This window comes from Phascolarctos cinereus, unplaced genomic scaffold, assembly GCF_003287225.1.
Source record: "Phascolarctos cinereus isolate Bilbo 61053 unplaced genomic scaffold, phaCin_HiC Scaffold_2;HRSCAF=192, whole genome shotgun sequence".
NCBI classification, from domain to species: domain Eukaryota; kingdom Metazoa; phylum Chordata; class Mammalia; order Diprotodontia; family Phascolarctidae; genus Phascolarctos; species Phascolarctos cinereus.
The window spans coordinates 331,130,396-331,147,088 of NW_027555625.1; the positions used below are offsets into that span (position 1 = coordinate 331,130,396).

At 48.5% G+C, this 16,693-nt stretch overlaps 1 protein-coding gene across 1 annotated transcript; it reads left to right on the forward strand.

The window, feature by feature from the left end:
• Positions 1-293: 293 nt before the first annotated feature.
• SLC34A1 (solute carrier family 34 member 1) lies at positions 294-14,852 on the forward strand. Its single transcript, XM_020998858.2, has 13 exons — positions 294-396; positions 873-985; positions 1,266-1,421; positions 1,708-1,836; positions 2,119-2,262; positions 3,931-4,042; positions 4,889-5,084; positions 5,686-5,781; positions 9,349-9,418; positions 9,852-10,019; positions 13,315-13,431; positions 13,581-13,705; positions 14,195-14,852. Exons 2-13 carry the CDS (start codon positions 874-876, stop codon positions 14,696-14,698), a joined length of 1,929 nt encoding a protein of 642 aa, XP_020854517.1. The 5' UTR covers positions 294-396; position 873; the 3' UTR covers positions 14,699-14,852.
• Positions 14,853-16,693: the final 1,841 nt, after the last annotated feature.

A 16,693-nucleotide genomic window follows, 5' to 3' on the forward strand; every position in this document is an offset into this window, starting at 1 on the left:
GGAGGGTGCTGAAACTAGGAACTCTCTAGGTGAGGAGGGTCCTCAATGTCTGGGGCTCCAGTTACAGAAGACTATAGGCCTGGGGAGAGTTATTATCTAGGCAGTTCTGGTCATGGAGGACAGTGGGAAGGTTGCCCAGAAAGAATGCAGGGGTGCACACCCCCATAGGCAAAGACTCCTCCTGACGATTAGCAATTAACTGGGAGGAATTTCAGGGGAGGAGATTAATTAGGTAACTGTAGAAGGTGGCTGGGGTCCTGAGGGACTTTGATCTTGACTTGAGGCTATAAAGATCTCAGCCCCCCCCAAAACCTTCCTACTTTGGCCACAAGGATTTTCACACTCAGCTTTCCGGAGTGATAGCAGGAGAGTCAAGGCCAGCCTCCAGGCAGCCAGGTGAGTGGCTGAAGAAGCTGCAGCTCCGGTGGCTTCAGCTGCCTAGGCTGGCTCCCTACCATCACTCCCTCCCTGTTCCCTGACTCAGGCAGCCTGGCCCCCACTCCTCATCTTTGCCCCTTTCTCCCACTCTGCAGTCCCCCAGCCGTGACTTCCCAGTCTTTCAGACTCTCAATGCCCCTTCACTTCAGCACCCGACTCCTGGCTCTCAGTCCCAGACAACCAGGACTCCCACACAACTTCAATCCCCACCGCAGTCCCAAAGTCCATCAGTCCTCAACCTCAGGCTGCTCCAGTCCCAAAAGGCCTCTTGCCCCAGCTCCCACGAAGTGTGTATGGGCAGGGGGGAGGGAGCACACCAAGAAGAAGAAAGGTATGGGAGTGGGGGAGATGAAGGGATCTGCACTGGGGAAGGGAGAACCTGAAGGCTGGAATATCTGGAAGGTCCCAGAGACCTCTCTGGTGTCTGTGCCCAGGATGATGCCTTACAGAGAGAGACACAGGTGTCCTGCCCTGTCCCCACTGCCAGCTGCCAGTCCTCATTGCGTGATCCGAGGCACAGCCTTTGCCTATACACCCAGTCCTCAGGGTAAGGACAGAATATCCCTGAGCCCAGCCTTCCTGCTGTGATAGAGGCTCCTGGAGGGGGAAGGGGGGAGGGATGGTGAGGGTCCCTGGCCATAGATTTTGCCTTACTCTGAGCACCTCTCAGTGGACGAGGAGTCTCCTCCAGGGGTTTGCTCCTAGAAGGCTGCCCAGAGACAGCATGCTGTTCTCCATGGTCCCCCCCTCCACTTACACTCCACTCCCCTACGGCCTCGGGCCCCAACAGGTAGCAGAGTCACTCAGCCCTCTGTATTATTCCCTAGTTCTACACAGCATTCCTGGAGCCGCAGCCTATGCCTTCCCCGGCAGGGGGCCAGGAGGCCTTCCTGAGTGTGGCTGTCTGTGCGGAGAGACCCTCGAACGCTATGAGTCTGACCTACTGCCCCCCAAGTTGACCCTGGAGGACACACAGAAGTCAGGTGCAGGGAAGTGAAGGGGGTGGGGGTAGGGTAGGGGTGGGGATTGGGTTGTTTCAGCAAGAGAGTGAGGAAGACAGATGGCCAGGCTGGTGCTCTGGATAGAAATGAAGGAGGGAGCCTATATCATTGGGGTCAATAGGAAAGAACCCTGCTGTAGGGGTGGGCCCCAGAGAAGTGGATCTAAAATAGGGGGCCTGTAGAAGGACTCAGGCCATCTGGAAAGGTTGGTGGGGAAGAAAGGAGCAGAAGGAGGGGAGGGACTCACCCTAGGGCTGTGTCTCCCCAGAACCAGGGCCATCCCACAGGCTCCGCTCGGCCTGTGTCACTCTCCTCAAGGTCCCCATGATGCTTGTCTTCCTCTACCTCTTTGTCTGCTCCTTGGATGTACTCAGTTCAGCCTTCCAGCTTGCTGGGGGTATGTAAAAGAGGAGGGGGAGGGCAGGCAGGGTTGGAAGGGAGGTCTAGGAAGTCTGACAGGAGTGGGAACAGGAGCTCAGGGACACTGGGACAAGAGAGACAGAGCCTCTGGCTTAGAGAGCCAGGACATGGACTGGGTCTCAGTGGGGACTGGGCCATCTCTTGGCCAGGAAGGTTGGGGAGGTTGAGGGGACTGAGAGCAGAAGGGGGTCTCTGATGCTGGCGATTGTCCTTTAAGGCCTTGCTCCCAACACTTTTCCACTTCTCCCTCCTACCCCAGGCAAAGTAGCAGGTGACATCTTCAAGGACAACGCCATCCTGTCCAATCCTGTGGCGGGGCTGGTGGTGGGGATTCTGGTGACGGTCCTTGTGCAGAGCTCAAGCACATCCACCTGCATCATCGTCAGCATGGTCTCCTCAGGCTGTGAGTCCTGGGAGGAGGGTCAGGCCTGTGGGTAACAGGGAGTGAGACAGAGCACCAGGGCATAGGGCACAGGAAGGAACAGGGAGTCAGTGAGAAGAATGAGGCCTCAGCCTTCACTGACACAGTCCCCTTCCAGGGATCCAGCTCCTCCTTGGAGTCATGCAGGCCATGCTTGACCTGTCCTCCCCAGCCCCTTGACTTTTTCCTGTTTTCTTACAGTCCCTGGTCAGTCACCGGGACTCGAGGCACTGAGCCTTCCACAGCTACTTGCTCCCTGAACCTGCTCAGGCCCCTGGTCTCAGAGATCTGTGGCCCTTGATTCCTAACTTCTCCCCTTCCTCCCTTTCTCCTTCCATTGACAAGGAATATCTGATTCTGGGATCTGCTCTCTCTTCCTCCTTTGTTCCTGGAAGAGGGAATTTTCTTTAAAAACAAAAACTTTTTATTAAAATATTTTGTTTTTATTTTACCTTAATCTCCCAAAATGTCCCTCATCTACCTGCTCTATCCAAAGAGCCATCTCTTTTAACAAAGAATAAAAAAAGGAAAAGAAAAAAGCAGTTCAGCAAAGCTAAACATATTAACCAAGTCTGACAGTATATCCAATGTTCCACATCCATGTCCTCCCACCTCTGCAAAGAAAAGAGGGGGGAAAAGAGTATTTTCTAAAGTTTATGTGGAAGAGTAAACTAATCTGTAGGGGAGCTAGGTGGTGCAGTGGATAGAGCGCTGGGTCTGGAGACAGGAAAACTCATCTTCCTGAGTTCAAGTCAGGCCTCAGACACTTACTAGCTTTGTGACCCTGGGCAAGTCATTTAACTGTTTGCCTCAGTTTCCTCATCTGTAAAATGAGCTGGAGAAGGAAATGGCAAACCACTCCAGTATCTCTGCCAAGAAAACCCCAAATGGGGTTGTGAAGAGTCAGACATGACTGAAAAATGACTCAACCAAACTAATCCATAACTTTGGAAATTATAAGTGGAGATCATTAAAGAATCCCCTTAAACTTCCTAAGCTATTTTATCAAGTTGTGATTCCCCCCCGGTAGCTTTTCTCATGATCCTCTCCTGCTTATGCCAATGGAATCTAGCTCCCCCACAGAATAGCATTCTTTGCCTCAGATTCACCATTTCCTAATTTAGGAATTTGTCCACCTGGGCTTTGTGGGTTATTCTCACCAACACATCCCTAGTCTACTGTCAGCCAATCAGAAAAGCTCTTCTGGTATGGTGGGTTCAACCTACATTTCCTTAATGCCTCACTAACTAATTTCCCATCCTCTCTCCCTTATCCTCTCACTGCCCAAGGCAAAAACAAAGAAATAGACAGCAGGTACAAATAGGATTCCTATCATCTCAAAACAAAATGAGAATATTTCAACCCAACATATTGGTGACAAAAGTTCATTTCATTTCAGCTGGAAAGCAGGACTGATGGCCTGCTGCTCAGGCGGATGGAACAGAATAAAGGGATTGAAGGCTCCACATGTTAGGATCCTAAGGAATGGGGAGCTCTTGGTGGGGGGCAGGAATGCAGCCTTTCCCACACAAACTCTCAGAGCCCTGTGTGGGGGTAGAGGGAAGCATCAGATCCAGCGACCCAGGAAAGAGCAGTCTGACATTTTTCCTGGAGGTGGCAACTAAGATTTTGCTCCCCTCATGCCCACAGTGCTGGAGGTCAAGTCTGCCATTCCCATTGTCATGGGCTCCAACATTGGCACATCTGTCACCAATACCATTGTGGCATTGATGCAGGCTGGAGATAGGAGTGACTTCCGAAGGTGAGGAGAGACAGGGACATACTGACTGGGTGAAATGGTAGTCGTGTGGTCAAGCGGGGTTGTAGGACTCTTCTGACTGAAATGACCACAGCAGTGCTCATTCTGGTCTCTATCCTCATTTTAACTCACTTCCAAACCACCTCCTTATCCATTTCCCAGACTCCTCTGCCCTAAACCTTACCCCAACTAGCTCCTCCTAACCCACTGACCTCCAGTCTTCACTGTCATCACCCATCCACTGTCTACCACATCGTAATTCCAATCCCACAATTTCTCTTTGTTAACCCTGATCCATGTCCCAAACTCCCTCTGTCCTAAACCTGATCCTAAACATTCATGGAATGGCTTTGACTACCTATATTTCCCAGCCTAATGCTGACCAATAAATTGCCTTTATCTCATCCAAACTCTTCCATCATAACTCTGATCCCCAAATTCTCATTATCTTAATCCTCATTCTCAAACTTACTTTATCTTAACTCTAGCCCCCAAATCCCCCATCTTTTTGTCATCTCTCAAACTTCCCCATTCTAACTCAATCCACAAACTCTCTCAATCCCCAATTTAATCCAGATTAATCCTAACCTCCAAAATATACCCAAGGGTATATTCCCCAGACTCCCTCCCAATCTAGCCTTGATTTCCAAACCTCCTTTCTGACCTTGACTCCAAAACTTTGCTGATCTAAGACAGACTCCCAAACTTCCCTATCTTTGCCCATTCCCCAAAAATTCTCACAACCTACCCTTGACCCACATACTTCCCAAAATTTATCCTGACCCACTTCTTCCCTCACTCTCCAGTTCTGGTTCTGGACTCAAAGTCCTCCCTGTTCCCCCATCCCAGGGCCTTTGCAGGGGCCACAGTCCACGACTGCTTCAATTGGCTATCGGTTCTTGTCCTGCTGCCCCTGGAGGCAGCTACGGGGTACCTGCACTACCTCACCCACCTGGTGGTCACTTCCTTCAAAATTCGAGGTGGCCGAGATGCTCCAGACCTGCTTAAGATCATCACTGAGCCCTTTACCCGACTCATTATCCAGGTATGGATTGGGGATGCCTGGGCCATTTTTGGGTTGGGGGGTCTCTTCCTCTGTTGTTCCCCTCTAGAGAAATCTCCTTCCACTGGGTATTGGTGGGAGGCTTTCAATAGAGAAGAAGGGTAGCATAGTGGAAAGTACTATGATTGGAGATAGGGGACCTGGATTCTAGTCCTGACTGCCACATACTTAATGGGCCTTGGTTTTCTAATATGTAAAGTGGAGTTAATAATATTTGTACTACCTACCTCATAGAGAAGTTGTGAGGCAAGGGCTCTGTAAACCTTGAGGAGCTATGTTATTATTAACTGTATGTGATATGGTGGCAATGGAGCCAGGTTTGAATTCAAATTGGATTTGAATTCCAGTTCTACCACTCTCTCACTTAGACTGATCATCTAACTGACTTCAGTGGGCTTCAGTGTCCTGACCTGTAAAATGAGAGGGTTGGGAGGCAGCATGATGCAGGGGAAAGAACTCTGACTCAAGTGAGTCAGATGGCCTGGGTTCAAATCCTACCTCTGATGCTTACCTGTCCAAGGTCCTTTTTACCTGGGGTCAAATTTCCTCATACCGTCCTCTGTCTCTAATTTCTCCACCTCAGTTGGATAAATCCGTGATCAATAGCATCGCCATAGGAGATGAGACAATTCGAAACCACAGCCTCATCCGGATTTGGTGTGACCCCAGCCCCTCAGAGGTGAGTCCCCCACTTCTCCACCGGTAAGGCTTAGCCCCAAACCACCCATCCCAGATGAGTCCCAGCCCCAGCCCCACACCCACCACGAATCAGAAATCTAACCCTTCCTCTCACCCAGAGGTACATTCCTGTCCTTTTGGAGGTAAGGACCAGCCAGGGGCCACCAGGGGTAAAGCCTGACTCAAGGTGAATCCCTAGACTCCAGGCAGTGAGTCCTCGAGCCGATTTAACTCGTATTTATTAAGCACTGCCTTGTGCTAAGCACTGCTTTAGGTGCTGGGATTACAAAGACAAAACCAGAAGCAATCTCTGTGCTCATGGATCTAACTGAGGTGATACAACATGTACCAGATAAGTAAGTACCAAGTAGTACAAAGTCATTCCAAGAGGGAGAGAGCTGACAGCTGGGGAGAGGACAATCAGCAAAGTCCTTGTTTAGGTTGTGGCACATAAGCTGTGCCTTGAAAGAAGCTGGGGGTCCTACAACGTGGAGGTGAGGAGGAAGGGCTCTCCAGACAGAGGAGATCATCTGGGCAAAGGTGTGAAAGTGAGAGATCTACCACTGTGTTCAAGGAGCAGCTTAGCAGACCAGTTTGACTGGAAAGGAGCATGTCGGAATAATGTCAAATATAAAACAATGCTGGAAAAGAGATCGAGAGCTGTTGTCAATGGCTCTCGAGGCCAGGCTGATGATTTTATATTTTTCATAGAGGCAATAGGGAGGCATTGACAATTTTTGAATTAGAGGATGGTATAACTTTGAGTCACCATCCTTGTTTAACTTTAGAAATTGTATTCTTTTAATCTTTTATTATCAGTACAGTTGTCTTTGTTACATTTTATGGACCATGGCTGCCTCTTTGCATTCGAATCCCTCAAATTGAAACACTAGACTGACCTGGGTTTGCCTTGGCCCAGAATAAAGCAAAATGGAAGATGGGGATGATATAAGGGATGGAGATGATATGGGAATAAGATGCTGGAGCAATGAGAATTGGGTGGTGTGAGGTGAATTAGAGGATGGTATAGATCTGTGTTTTAAGAATAGCAACTTGGCAGCTATGTGGAGAAGAGATCAGAAGGGGGGAAATCTAGAAGCAGGGAGACTATTAAGAGGCTAATCTAATAGTAGAGATGAAAGATGTCCTGAACTAGGGCAGAGGCATCTGGGTGGTGTGGTGGATAAAGTGCTAGGCTTAGAGTCAGGAAGAACTGAGTTCAAATCCAACCTTAGACACTTCCCGTTGGGTGTAGCCCTTAGGCAAGTCACCTAGCCTCTGTCTCCCTCAGTTTCCTCACCTGTGAAATGGGGATAATAATAGAATCTACCTCCCAGGGTTGTTGTGAGGATAAAATGAGATCACATTGAAGTGCTATATAAATGCTAGTGATCATTGTCATGAGCAAAGAGAAGTGAATGGATGCAAAATAGAGGTAAAGTGAAAAAGAGCTGGCAACTAATTGAGTTGTGAGGGAGAGGAAGGAGTCCAGGCTGATTCCAAGGCTTTGAACCTGGGTCATTGGAAGGATAGTTCTCTCAACAGGAATAGGGAAGTTTATAGGAGGAATGGATTGGGGGGGGATATGAGTCGTCTTCTGTACATGTTGAGTTTCAGATTCCTACAAGATGTTCAGGCAAAGCTGTCTAGCAAACATTTGGTCATGTGGGACTGGGGTAAGGAGTATATAGGGTATAGTATATTAGGGCTAGGTATATAAATTTGACACTCTTGCATAGAGATGGTGACTGAACCCATGGGAACCGAGAAGATCACCAAAAGAGAGAGTATAGAAATAGAAATGATGGCCCAGGACAGTGCCATAGAGGGACAGCCACCCCTAGTGGACAGGAGGAATGGTCAAAGAGGTGGGAGGAGAACTAAGAGAAATATATTCGCCACAGCCAAAGGCGGAAAGTGTACAGGAGAAGACACCTGGAGGTGAGTCCACAACCCCCAGAAATGAGGGTCTCTCCAAGTTGAAGACCATTTGACTTTCCTTCCTGGAGGTGGAGACCCCTCTTAGGTGCCCCTGTTCCAGATTCCCCACCTGACTGGTTGGAGTCAGGTCAGGTTCAGTCCATACACTGATTGCCTGGTCTTTACTGAGGTTGCACTGTATGAGGAGCCCTGTGCTGGGGATGGGGTCTAGGAGTCAGGACATTCAAGGAAGAAGAGAGGAAAGGAGACTCATCTTCTCCCCTCAAGGAGCAATCCAAGAACCAGATTCAGATCTGTGGAAGCATTAGCAAGCATGGCATCAGGGAGAAAGCAAACCGAATGGCTAACTGTTAGAGCGAGTGCTTCAGACAGCATATGGGGAACCACTTTCCATTTTGCTAAGAAATCAGCAGAAGGAAGCTCGGTCCCTTGTGGGTCCCATCTTGCAATTCTTGGGGCTGCCTCCAGAGGGCAGCAGGGTTCTGGCCTTGCAAGTTTTGCTAGACCATACTGCTTGGGAATGTGAAAGATGAAGTTTTCCACATGATAATGCTCTCTCCGTGGGCAAAAATAAATGCCTTTTATTAGATCACAACCTGAAGGGATGACTATAATGACTATAGACAAAAAGAGATCATAAGAACATAGATTTAGGCTTCAGTGAAGGAAAACTTCCTTTACCCTGATTGGTGGATACCATAATAAAGGAAGGTTCTCTCCGATTAACCCTTGGACTCCCATATCTTCTCACCCTCAGCTTACCCCCAACCTCCATTTTCCCCATTCAGTGCAGTCCCCATGTCAACCCCTGCTCCCACTTTACCTGCATCCCTCCAACCCCACCTGTCCCCCATCTCACACCACCCAATTCTCATTGCTCCAGCATCTTTTTCCCATATCATCTCCATTCCTTATATCATCCCCATCTTCCATTTTGCTTTATTCTGGGCCAAGGCAAACCCAGGTCAGTCTAGTGTTTCAATTTGAGGGATTCGAATGCAAAGAGGCAGCCATGGTCCATGAAATGTAACAAAGACAACTGTACTGATAATAAGAGATTAAAAGAATACAATTTCTAAAGTTAAACAAGGATGGTGACTCAAAGTAAATACCAGGCCTCTCTGCCTCCAGTCACCACAGCAACCAGAAGAGGTTGGTCAGGTCAAGAAGACTTTCTCCACAGGCCCGTAAACCCTCTAACCCCAACTATGCCTAGGCTGGGCCTTTTATGCCCCAGGCAGCCAAGAAGCCAGATGACCTCCCTATCCCCTTAAAGGACCTGCACAGCCTACACAAAACAGGTGGTACTCCTACCATTCACTTTCATCTTCCTCCTCATCCTATCGCTCATCTAATTGACATTCCTATCCAACACATCTCCATCCTCCTACTTACCCTCATTCCCCCAGCCTATTTTTTCACCTCTCATGTCTCACCCCTGATCTTACTCTTTTCCAATCTTATCTTCCATTACCTTATTGCCACATTTTGCTCTCTTCTGCTCCCCAGGCTCCATGATAAGGGCTAAAGAACACAGACTTGGCCCAGCAAGGAGGCAAGATACAATGCCTTGGCCAAGTCAGTCTCTCCTTAGCTACTTGACTTTGTCCCTTACCCCCTTCTCCAGGTTATTACTGACATGCCCCAGGCAGAGGCCAATATCACCTGGACCCTGGGGAACACCACTGGGGAGAAATGTAGGTCACTTAAGTGTGGGGAAATTCTGGTGGGGGAGGTGGGCTGAGGGAAGGGTGGGGAGGAGGGCCATCCTTAGAGCCTATCCTGGGGAGCCTGGATTACAGGCCCCTGATGTTTCCTGATCTGGGAGAGCAAAAAGGAGGGCATAAATACTTCCCTTAGGACTCTTAAAAGAATTATAAACTGATTCTGCCCTTCACCGGTAGTTCCTAGACATGTCTAGGTTGAACATAGCAGTTGGGCATTCAAGTTGGAGGCTTGGCTGTGGATTCAGGTTTAAGATCTGGGTTAGGGGTAGGTATAAGGCTTCGGTTGGAGCACTAGTGGAACCAAGGGTGTTGGCCAGCTAGGGAGCCTCATGGGGTTTTCCTGGAGGGAGGTTTCAAGGCCTGGGTGGCAGGCTCTCAGAAGTACTCTCCCCATCCCCTTCAGGCCAGCACCTGTTTGTGGACACCTCATTGCCGGACCTGGCTGTGGGCCTGATTCTGCTTGCTGGCTCCCTTACTGTGCTCTGCACCTGCCTCATCCTCCTGGTGAAGCTGCTGAACTCTGTGCTCCAGGGACAGGTAGCCACGGTCGTCCAGAAGGTCATCAACACTGGTGAGTAGGCACTGGCCAAGACTTAGGAGAAAGTGGGATAGGGCAAATTCAGTGGGGTAAGGTAGAGATGTGCCTCAGTATCACAGAGAACAGTCCAAGGTCAGGGGATTGATAAGGCAGTGAAAGGACGGCCTGGCCTGGGGCGGGGTGTGGGGAGAACAGGTATACTCAGCCTCATGACAGGCTCTGGCAGGACTATTCCCTTCATTCCCCAACAACTTAAAGGACTAAGCATTTCTACAGTACTTACTATGTGCCAAGCAAATATTATCTTATTTGACCCTCACAACAACCATGGGAAGTTAATGTTGTTATTTTACAGTTGAGGAAACTGAGGCAGAGTTTATTGACTTGGCTAGGGGTCACATAGTGTCTCTGAGGTCACATTTGAACTCAGATGTCCCTGACTCCAGGCCCTTCACTCTGTGCACTATGGCACCACCTAGCACCTCAACCTCAAAGCTAAACTGAAGCTGTCATAGTTAGCCTTCCCCTCCCCCTCTGAATCCTCTGTTCCAGAACCCCAGGTCAAGAAGTGAGAGTGGGCATCATCTACTGTCAGTCCATGTTTCCTTGCATGGACCATGTGGTCCTCTAGTCTATGTTCACCTGTAGTTCCCATCCCTGGAAGAAGGTTGCCCAATCCTCTCTGGAGGTTGAAGCTGAGAGGCAGCATAGAACAGTGGAAAATTTGAAAGCAGAGGACCTGAGTTGAAATCTTGATTCTGCTACTTATTTCCTATATAACATTAAGAAGACACTTCACTGTTTCGTCAACTGTAAAATAAAGGAATTGGATTAGATGACCTCCTATGTCCCATATGGCTCTAGGTCTGAGACCCTAGGAAACATGGTTCTGAGGACCCAGATTGGGAGGGAGGCTTGATTTCTAGTGCCCACTACCTTCTTACCTTATGTGACTTTGGGCAAACTACTTTCCCCTCTTTAGCCTTAGTCTTTTCCTCTATAAAATAAAGGGATTTATGAATTTTATTCTAGCTCTAACATTTTATATTTGGTATGTCTAACTCTCATGCCCAGTGTTTCAAGGGCTCTTTCAGCTCTAAAAGTCGGTGCCCCATATACCAGGGGAATTATTCTATATTAATTATATTAATTAACTATAATATATTCTGTATTATTCTAATTCTATAGCTAGTAATTCCGGTGCCCAAAACAAATTCAATTGGGGGCAGGGATAGGGTAGAAGATAATCCACTCAGTTGAGTCAGAAGAGAAGAAGGCTAATTCCCCAAGAAAATCTTTCTGTGGCCCCTGTAACAGAACCAAGGACCTCTTATTGTCAGTCCCTTGATCCACAAAAAGAGGTAGAGCAAAGGAGACCACAGAGGAGAAAGTTGGGGCTCTCAGGAGATGGGGGTAAGGTAGAACTACTCTTACAATGTGGTGGGCTGGGTCAGGCAAAAGGGCATGAGGGGTGACTGCAATGCACAGGACAGAATCAGGAAGAATAATTATGAAGGACTGAGCTAGTCCAATAGGGGTTCACTGTGTGCCCCTAGATATTAGTGCACTAGAGCAAAGACTAGCTTTTGGATGTCCCTCCTCAAACCCAGAATACAACACAATAATCCAGATATGGTCTAAACAGAGGCTGAGTACAAGGGAATGATCAACTCCATTGTTCTGAATATTGCTCTGTGGCTGCCATATCACACTGTTAACTTGTGGTCCGTTAAAATCCTCAGCTCTTTTTCATATGAACTGTTTTCTAGTCACAAGTTTCCCATTCTGTACTCGATTTTTTTTAAAACCCAGACATAGGGATTTCTTTTTATCTTTCTATCTGGACCATCTTTCTAACCTGTGAACATCTTTTTAGATACTGACACCATCATCCAAGATTAGCTTTTTATCATCTGATAAAAATGCCATGAGAACTGGTTCAAGGATAGGTTCCCTGAGGCACTAGAGATTCCTTGCAAGTTCAATTCTGTTTGATTCAACAGGCATTTATTAAGCATTTACTATGTTCTAGGAACAGAGGTAGCAAAATCTAGAAGATAGCTGTTCATGAAGTCAAAATACCTTGGGTTCAGGTCATTTTCTTAAAAAGAACCTACTAGGTTGTGAACACAGGAAAACCACTTAACTTCCCACTGCCCCAGTCAATTCTACAAGACCATAAGTTTGGCTCCCAAATATCTCATGCTTTGTTGTTATAACTTTGAATGGGATTTCCCTTTCCAATATTGTTTCTTGGATTTTTTTTGGTTATTATATAAAAATACTGTTGATTTTTGTGGGTTTATTTTGTAGTCTGCAACTTTGTTGTTTATAGATTGTCTCAATTAGTTCTCTTTGCTGATTCCCTCATATCATCAACAAATAATAATAATTTTGTCTAAGACCATAGTTTAATGACAAGTTGTCTATATGTGAATCTATTGGTCGACAGAATTTCCTCATGAGGAGTTCTGTTCATCCACGAGATCACAGGTGTAGGAACAACAGAGATACCAGACATTGTACTAAGTGTGGCTGGACTGACTTTGGTCCTATAATTACTGCTTGGGTGCTCTGGTCATTCAACCAATTGTAATTCTCCCCAACTCCATGTTCATCCAACCTCCACTGCTCCATTTTGTCCCAAGAATACCATGAAACTTTGTCAAATGCTTAGCTGGTGTCCAGAAATCCCACATTCATGGCATTCCCTTGGTCTAGTAACCCTATCGAAAAAAAAAAAATAAGGTTAGTCTGGCTGGAGCCAATCTCCATGACTCTTAGTGGTCACTTGCCAATAATTCTCACAGCTACCTAGCACTCAGTAAACCCTAGACTATTATGGAAATGTGAGCTATTATTATAATTTCTTATCTCCCTCTCCAATTTCCAGCTATAGACCCACGAGCACTTCATGAGGTATGGGTGCCAACTTAACAGCCACCAGCTCCATGTCCCCTATGGTCTCCTGAATTACCATCCAAATACCAGAATGTTCTTAGGGTTGTCTCTGGGCTGGCTCTTCTCCACCAACCAAATGTGGTCTGGTGGAAAGAGGATTGGCTTTGGAATGAAAAGACATGTATTTGAATCCTTGCTACTTATCAGCTGTGTGAACAGGGATAAGTCACTTGACATTCGTAAGTCTCAGTTTCTTCATCTGTAAAACAAAGAGGCCGGGCCAGCTCAACTCCAGGTTTCTTCATACTCTAAATTCTACCTATGAGAGCCTTTCCCCACGATCTTTCACATTGACCTAAGCTGACACACAAAAACTCCTTTCCCACTAACACAGACTGTGGGGATGGGGTGGGGTGCCTTGTTACAGATTTCCCGTATCCCTTCACCTGGGTGACTGGCTACTTCGCCATGGTGGTGGGTGCAGGCATGACTTTTGTGGTACAGAGTAGCTCCGTGTTCACCTCAGCCATCACCCCACTCATTGGTGAGTGTCCTTGCATTGGGAGGATGGGAAAGGCTGTGGAATTAGAGAAGGGAATTTTTAAAGGGAGCCCAGGAAGGGAGGGGCTGGAAACACCGAGGTGATCCAGGATCCCTCAGAAATTAACCCTTCTGCACCACCCCACTCCCCAGGTCTGGGTGTGATTAGCATCGAACGAGCCTATCCCCTCACCCTGGGCTCCAACATCGGCACCACCACCACTGCCATCCTTGCTGCTCTTGCTAGCCCCAGAGAAAAGCTCTCCAGTGCCTTCCAGGTACCTGTTGGGGGAGGTGGAAGTAGGGCTGAGACCAGGGCAGAACAAGGAGGGACAGTCCTCTAGAGGAAGGTGATAAGTACTCGCTATCCTGGACATGGCGGCCCAGTGCAGCTGAGGCTTAGAGAGTACCAGAACCAGAGGCCACCAGAGGTGGAAGGAACTTAAACTATAGCATGTAAAAGGTCAGAGCAATCAGACCTGGAATGGTTCTTACAATGTGGAACCTTAGAACATAGAACTTATCTGGATGTACAACAGTATCAGAGTTGGCCAGGTCCTTACACCTAGTCCTAAGTCAGATGAGGGAACTGAGGCCCAGAGAGGGTCAGTGACTAAAGCACGGGTGCACGTAGTCAGTGGTAGAGCTGGGATTAGAGTCTAGGCCCAGCTGCCTTTGCTAGACATGTGGCCATCCTGGGGCTGACAGGGGGTGGTGATAGAAGGAAGATTGTGCTGATCTGTGCTCCATTCCTCTCTCACCTTCAGGTTGCTCTGTGCCACTTCTTTTTCAATATTTCGGGCATCTTGCTGTGGTACCCACTACCATGCACACGGCTGCCCATCCACATGGCCAAGGCCCTGGGCCGGCGCACTGCCAAGTACCGCTGGTTTGCTGTGCTCTACTTGCTGGTCTGCTTCCTGCTGCTGCCCTCACTGGTGTTCGGTGTCTCTATGGCAGGCTGGCAGGCCATGGTGGGTGTGGGGGCACCTTTTGGGGCATTGCTGGCCTGCATTGTCCTAGTCAACCTACTCCAAAGCCGGAGCCCTGCCCAGCTGCCCAAGTGGCTCCAGAACTGGGATTTCCTTCCCCACTGGATGCACTCGCTGAAGCCCCTTGACCGACTAATCACTCGAGCCACCCTCTGCTGCACCCACCCTGAGCCACGCTCCCCTCCACTGCCCTCCCGAGCTTATCTGGAGGAGCTGCCCCCAGGCACACCCTCCCCACAACTCGGGGTGCTCCCCAAACACAATGCCACCAGGCTCTGACAGGTGTCCAAGGGGTCCTGGGACTACAAGGGGCTCATGCCAAAGTTTGTCTATGTATGTGCGTCTGTGTGTGGGTGTATGCACGCGCATGTGAGTATATGGGTCAGTGTCGGTGTATACACACATAATCATAAAATGTTAGAACTGGAAGAGATCTTCCATAGTCCCACCGCCTCTTTTTATAGACGAGGAAACTGAGGCCCAGAGAAAGAAAGAGGGACTTGCGTAAAGTCAGTCACACAGCTGGTTAGGGGTAGAGGCAGCATGCAAACCTAGGAGTCTGACTCTTAGCCCAGGCCATCGCTATGTCACAGATGGTTCTGCCTGCCTCTGTGTGTTTCTGTGTCAGTGTTCATGCATGTCTGTGCATGCTTCTGCACCCGAGTGCATGGGGCAGGAGAGCAATCCACACGTGCATATGTATGTGTATGCATATGTTTATGCCTGATGCTGGAAGAGTATCTACACAATCCATTTCCATGCATTTATGAGCACGTGTATTTTAGCTGTTACATCTGTGTATGTGTGTGTCCTTGTATGCTTGGGGGGACCTGGGAGAGGAGAGTACTTTCTTCATTTAATGACAAAGATGCTGAAAAGTGATTTTCATGACCCCTCAGAGCTCCTGAGGCAAGGGTGGAAGATGGCTTCTGGAGACCAGGAAATTGGTTCTAACCCACTCAGTGTCTGATTCTGAGCTACCCTGCTCAGCCTTTCCCCAGCCTCAAGGTGCATTAAGCCCTACATTCAGGTATCCTACTCTTAGGAAAGAGTCTATGTCCAGGCAGGACTAGAGGCAGGGAATGGGATGTAGGGATGGGAGAGAAGGGCTTTGAAGAGAATTGGCATCACCTCCAGACTCCTCCTCCTCCTCCTCTTCCTCCATGCTGTCTTGTCCTCCTTGTCTTAGTCCTCATCCCCCTCCTCCTCTCCTCTTCCTCTCCTCCTCTCCTCCTCCTTGTCCTAGTCCTCATCCCCCTTCTCCTCTCCTTCTCTGCTCCTCCTATCCTCCTCCTCCACCTTCTCCTCCTCTTCCTTTCACCTCTTGGCCAGTAATTGATCTAAGCACACATACACTGGAGGAGCTTTGCTAGGAGTTCTCTCCTCTCCAGTTATGTTGTCACTTGCTGGCCAATACCTCACCAGACCCTTCCCCACTCCCATCTTGGGACTGGCCCAGGTAACCCAATCTGCCCCCTAAGGACTGGCTAAAGGAGAGCTAGGGCTTGAGTCAGATTGAGCAGAGCTGGGAGCTGAGATATGGAAGCTGCTTTCTCTTGCTTCTACTCATGGTGCTATCTCAGATACTATCCCCAGGCCTTCAAAGAGCTCCTCAGGACCCAGAGCTTTCCTTGCTTGGGGCTGGGTGGCTGCCTCACTCCGTTTTATCCCATCCTTACTGCCCTTGGCCCCACCAGGCTGCAGTGGAGAAGACTAGGTTGGCCAATGACAGATGGGACCAGACTCTTGGCACTCAGGTATGAGGGATTCCTTGGCAGGATAAAAAGATCCCCACATAAGAATAAGGAATGGATCCACAATTAGCTCTGGATCCCCCTTCTCTCTGTAGGGTTTCTTGCATTTCTAATTGGCCAGAACCAGGATCCATGGAGGGAAAGGCCTTAGGTCTACAGTGCCCAAGTCTTGATCCGGTTATCAGCCCAGCTTGTTTGGCCCAAGAAGAAAACGTAATCACTTCCCTTCATTTCCCTAAACTGCAGCTGAGTTAAAGACAAAACTTTAGCAGGGAATTAAGGACAGAAAAGCACCAAGAAAAAGGCACAAGGCTTTGATGGTTTATACATGTTTCCAAAGGCACAGAGCTAGACTCTCTTCTAACCCTCTCTGTCCCTGAGCAAAGCCTAGCCCTGGACCTTGGACCTTGCTAAGCTGGGCACCCAGCACTCCCTTGAAGCCAGCCCAGGGGACCTTTGCAAAGGAATCTCCCCAAATGGGGGTAACACTTGCAGGCCACTATAGGATAAGGGCTAGACT

Bases quoted from the DNA above. Each gene is read 5' to 3' on its own strand.
- SLC34A1 (XM_020998858.2), top strand. From the start codon at position 874: ATGATGCCTTACAGAGAGAGACACAGGTGTCCTGCCCTGTCCCCACTG. The intron at 2,263-3,930 runs GTGAGTCCTGGG...TCATGCCCACAG, and splicing joins CAGCATGGTCTCCTCAGGCT to TGCTGGAGGTCAAGTCTGCC. The intron at 13,432-13,580 runs GTGAGTGTCCTT...CCCACTCCCCAG, and splicing joins AGCCATCACCCCACTCATTG to GTCTGGGTGTGATTAGCATC.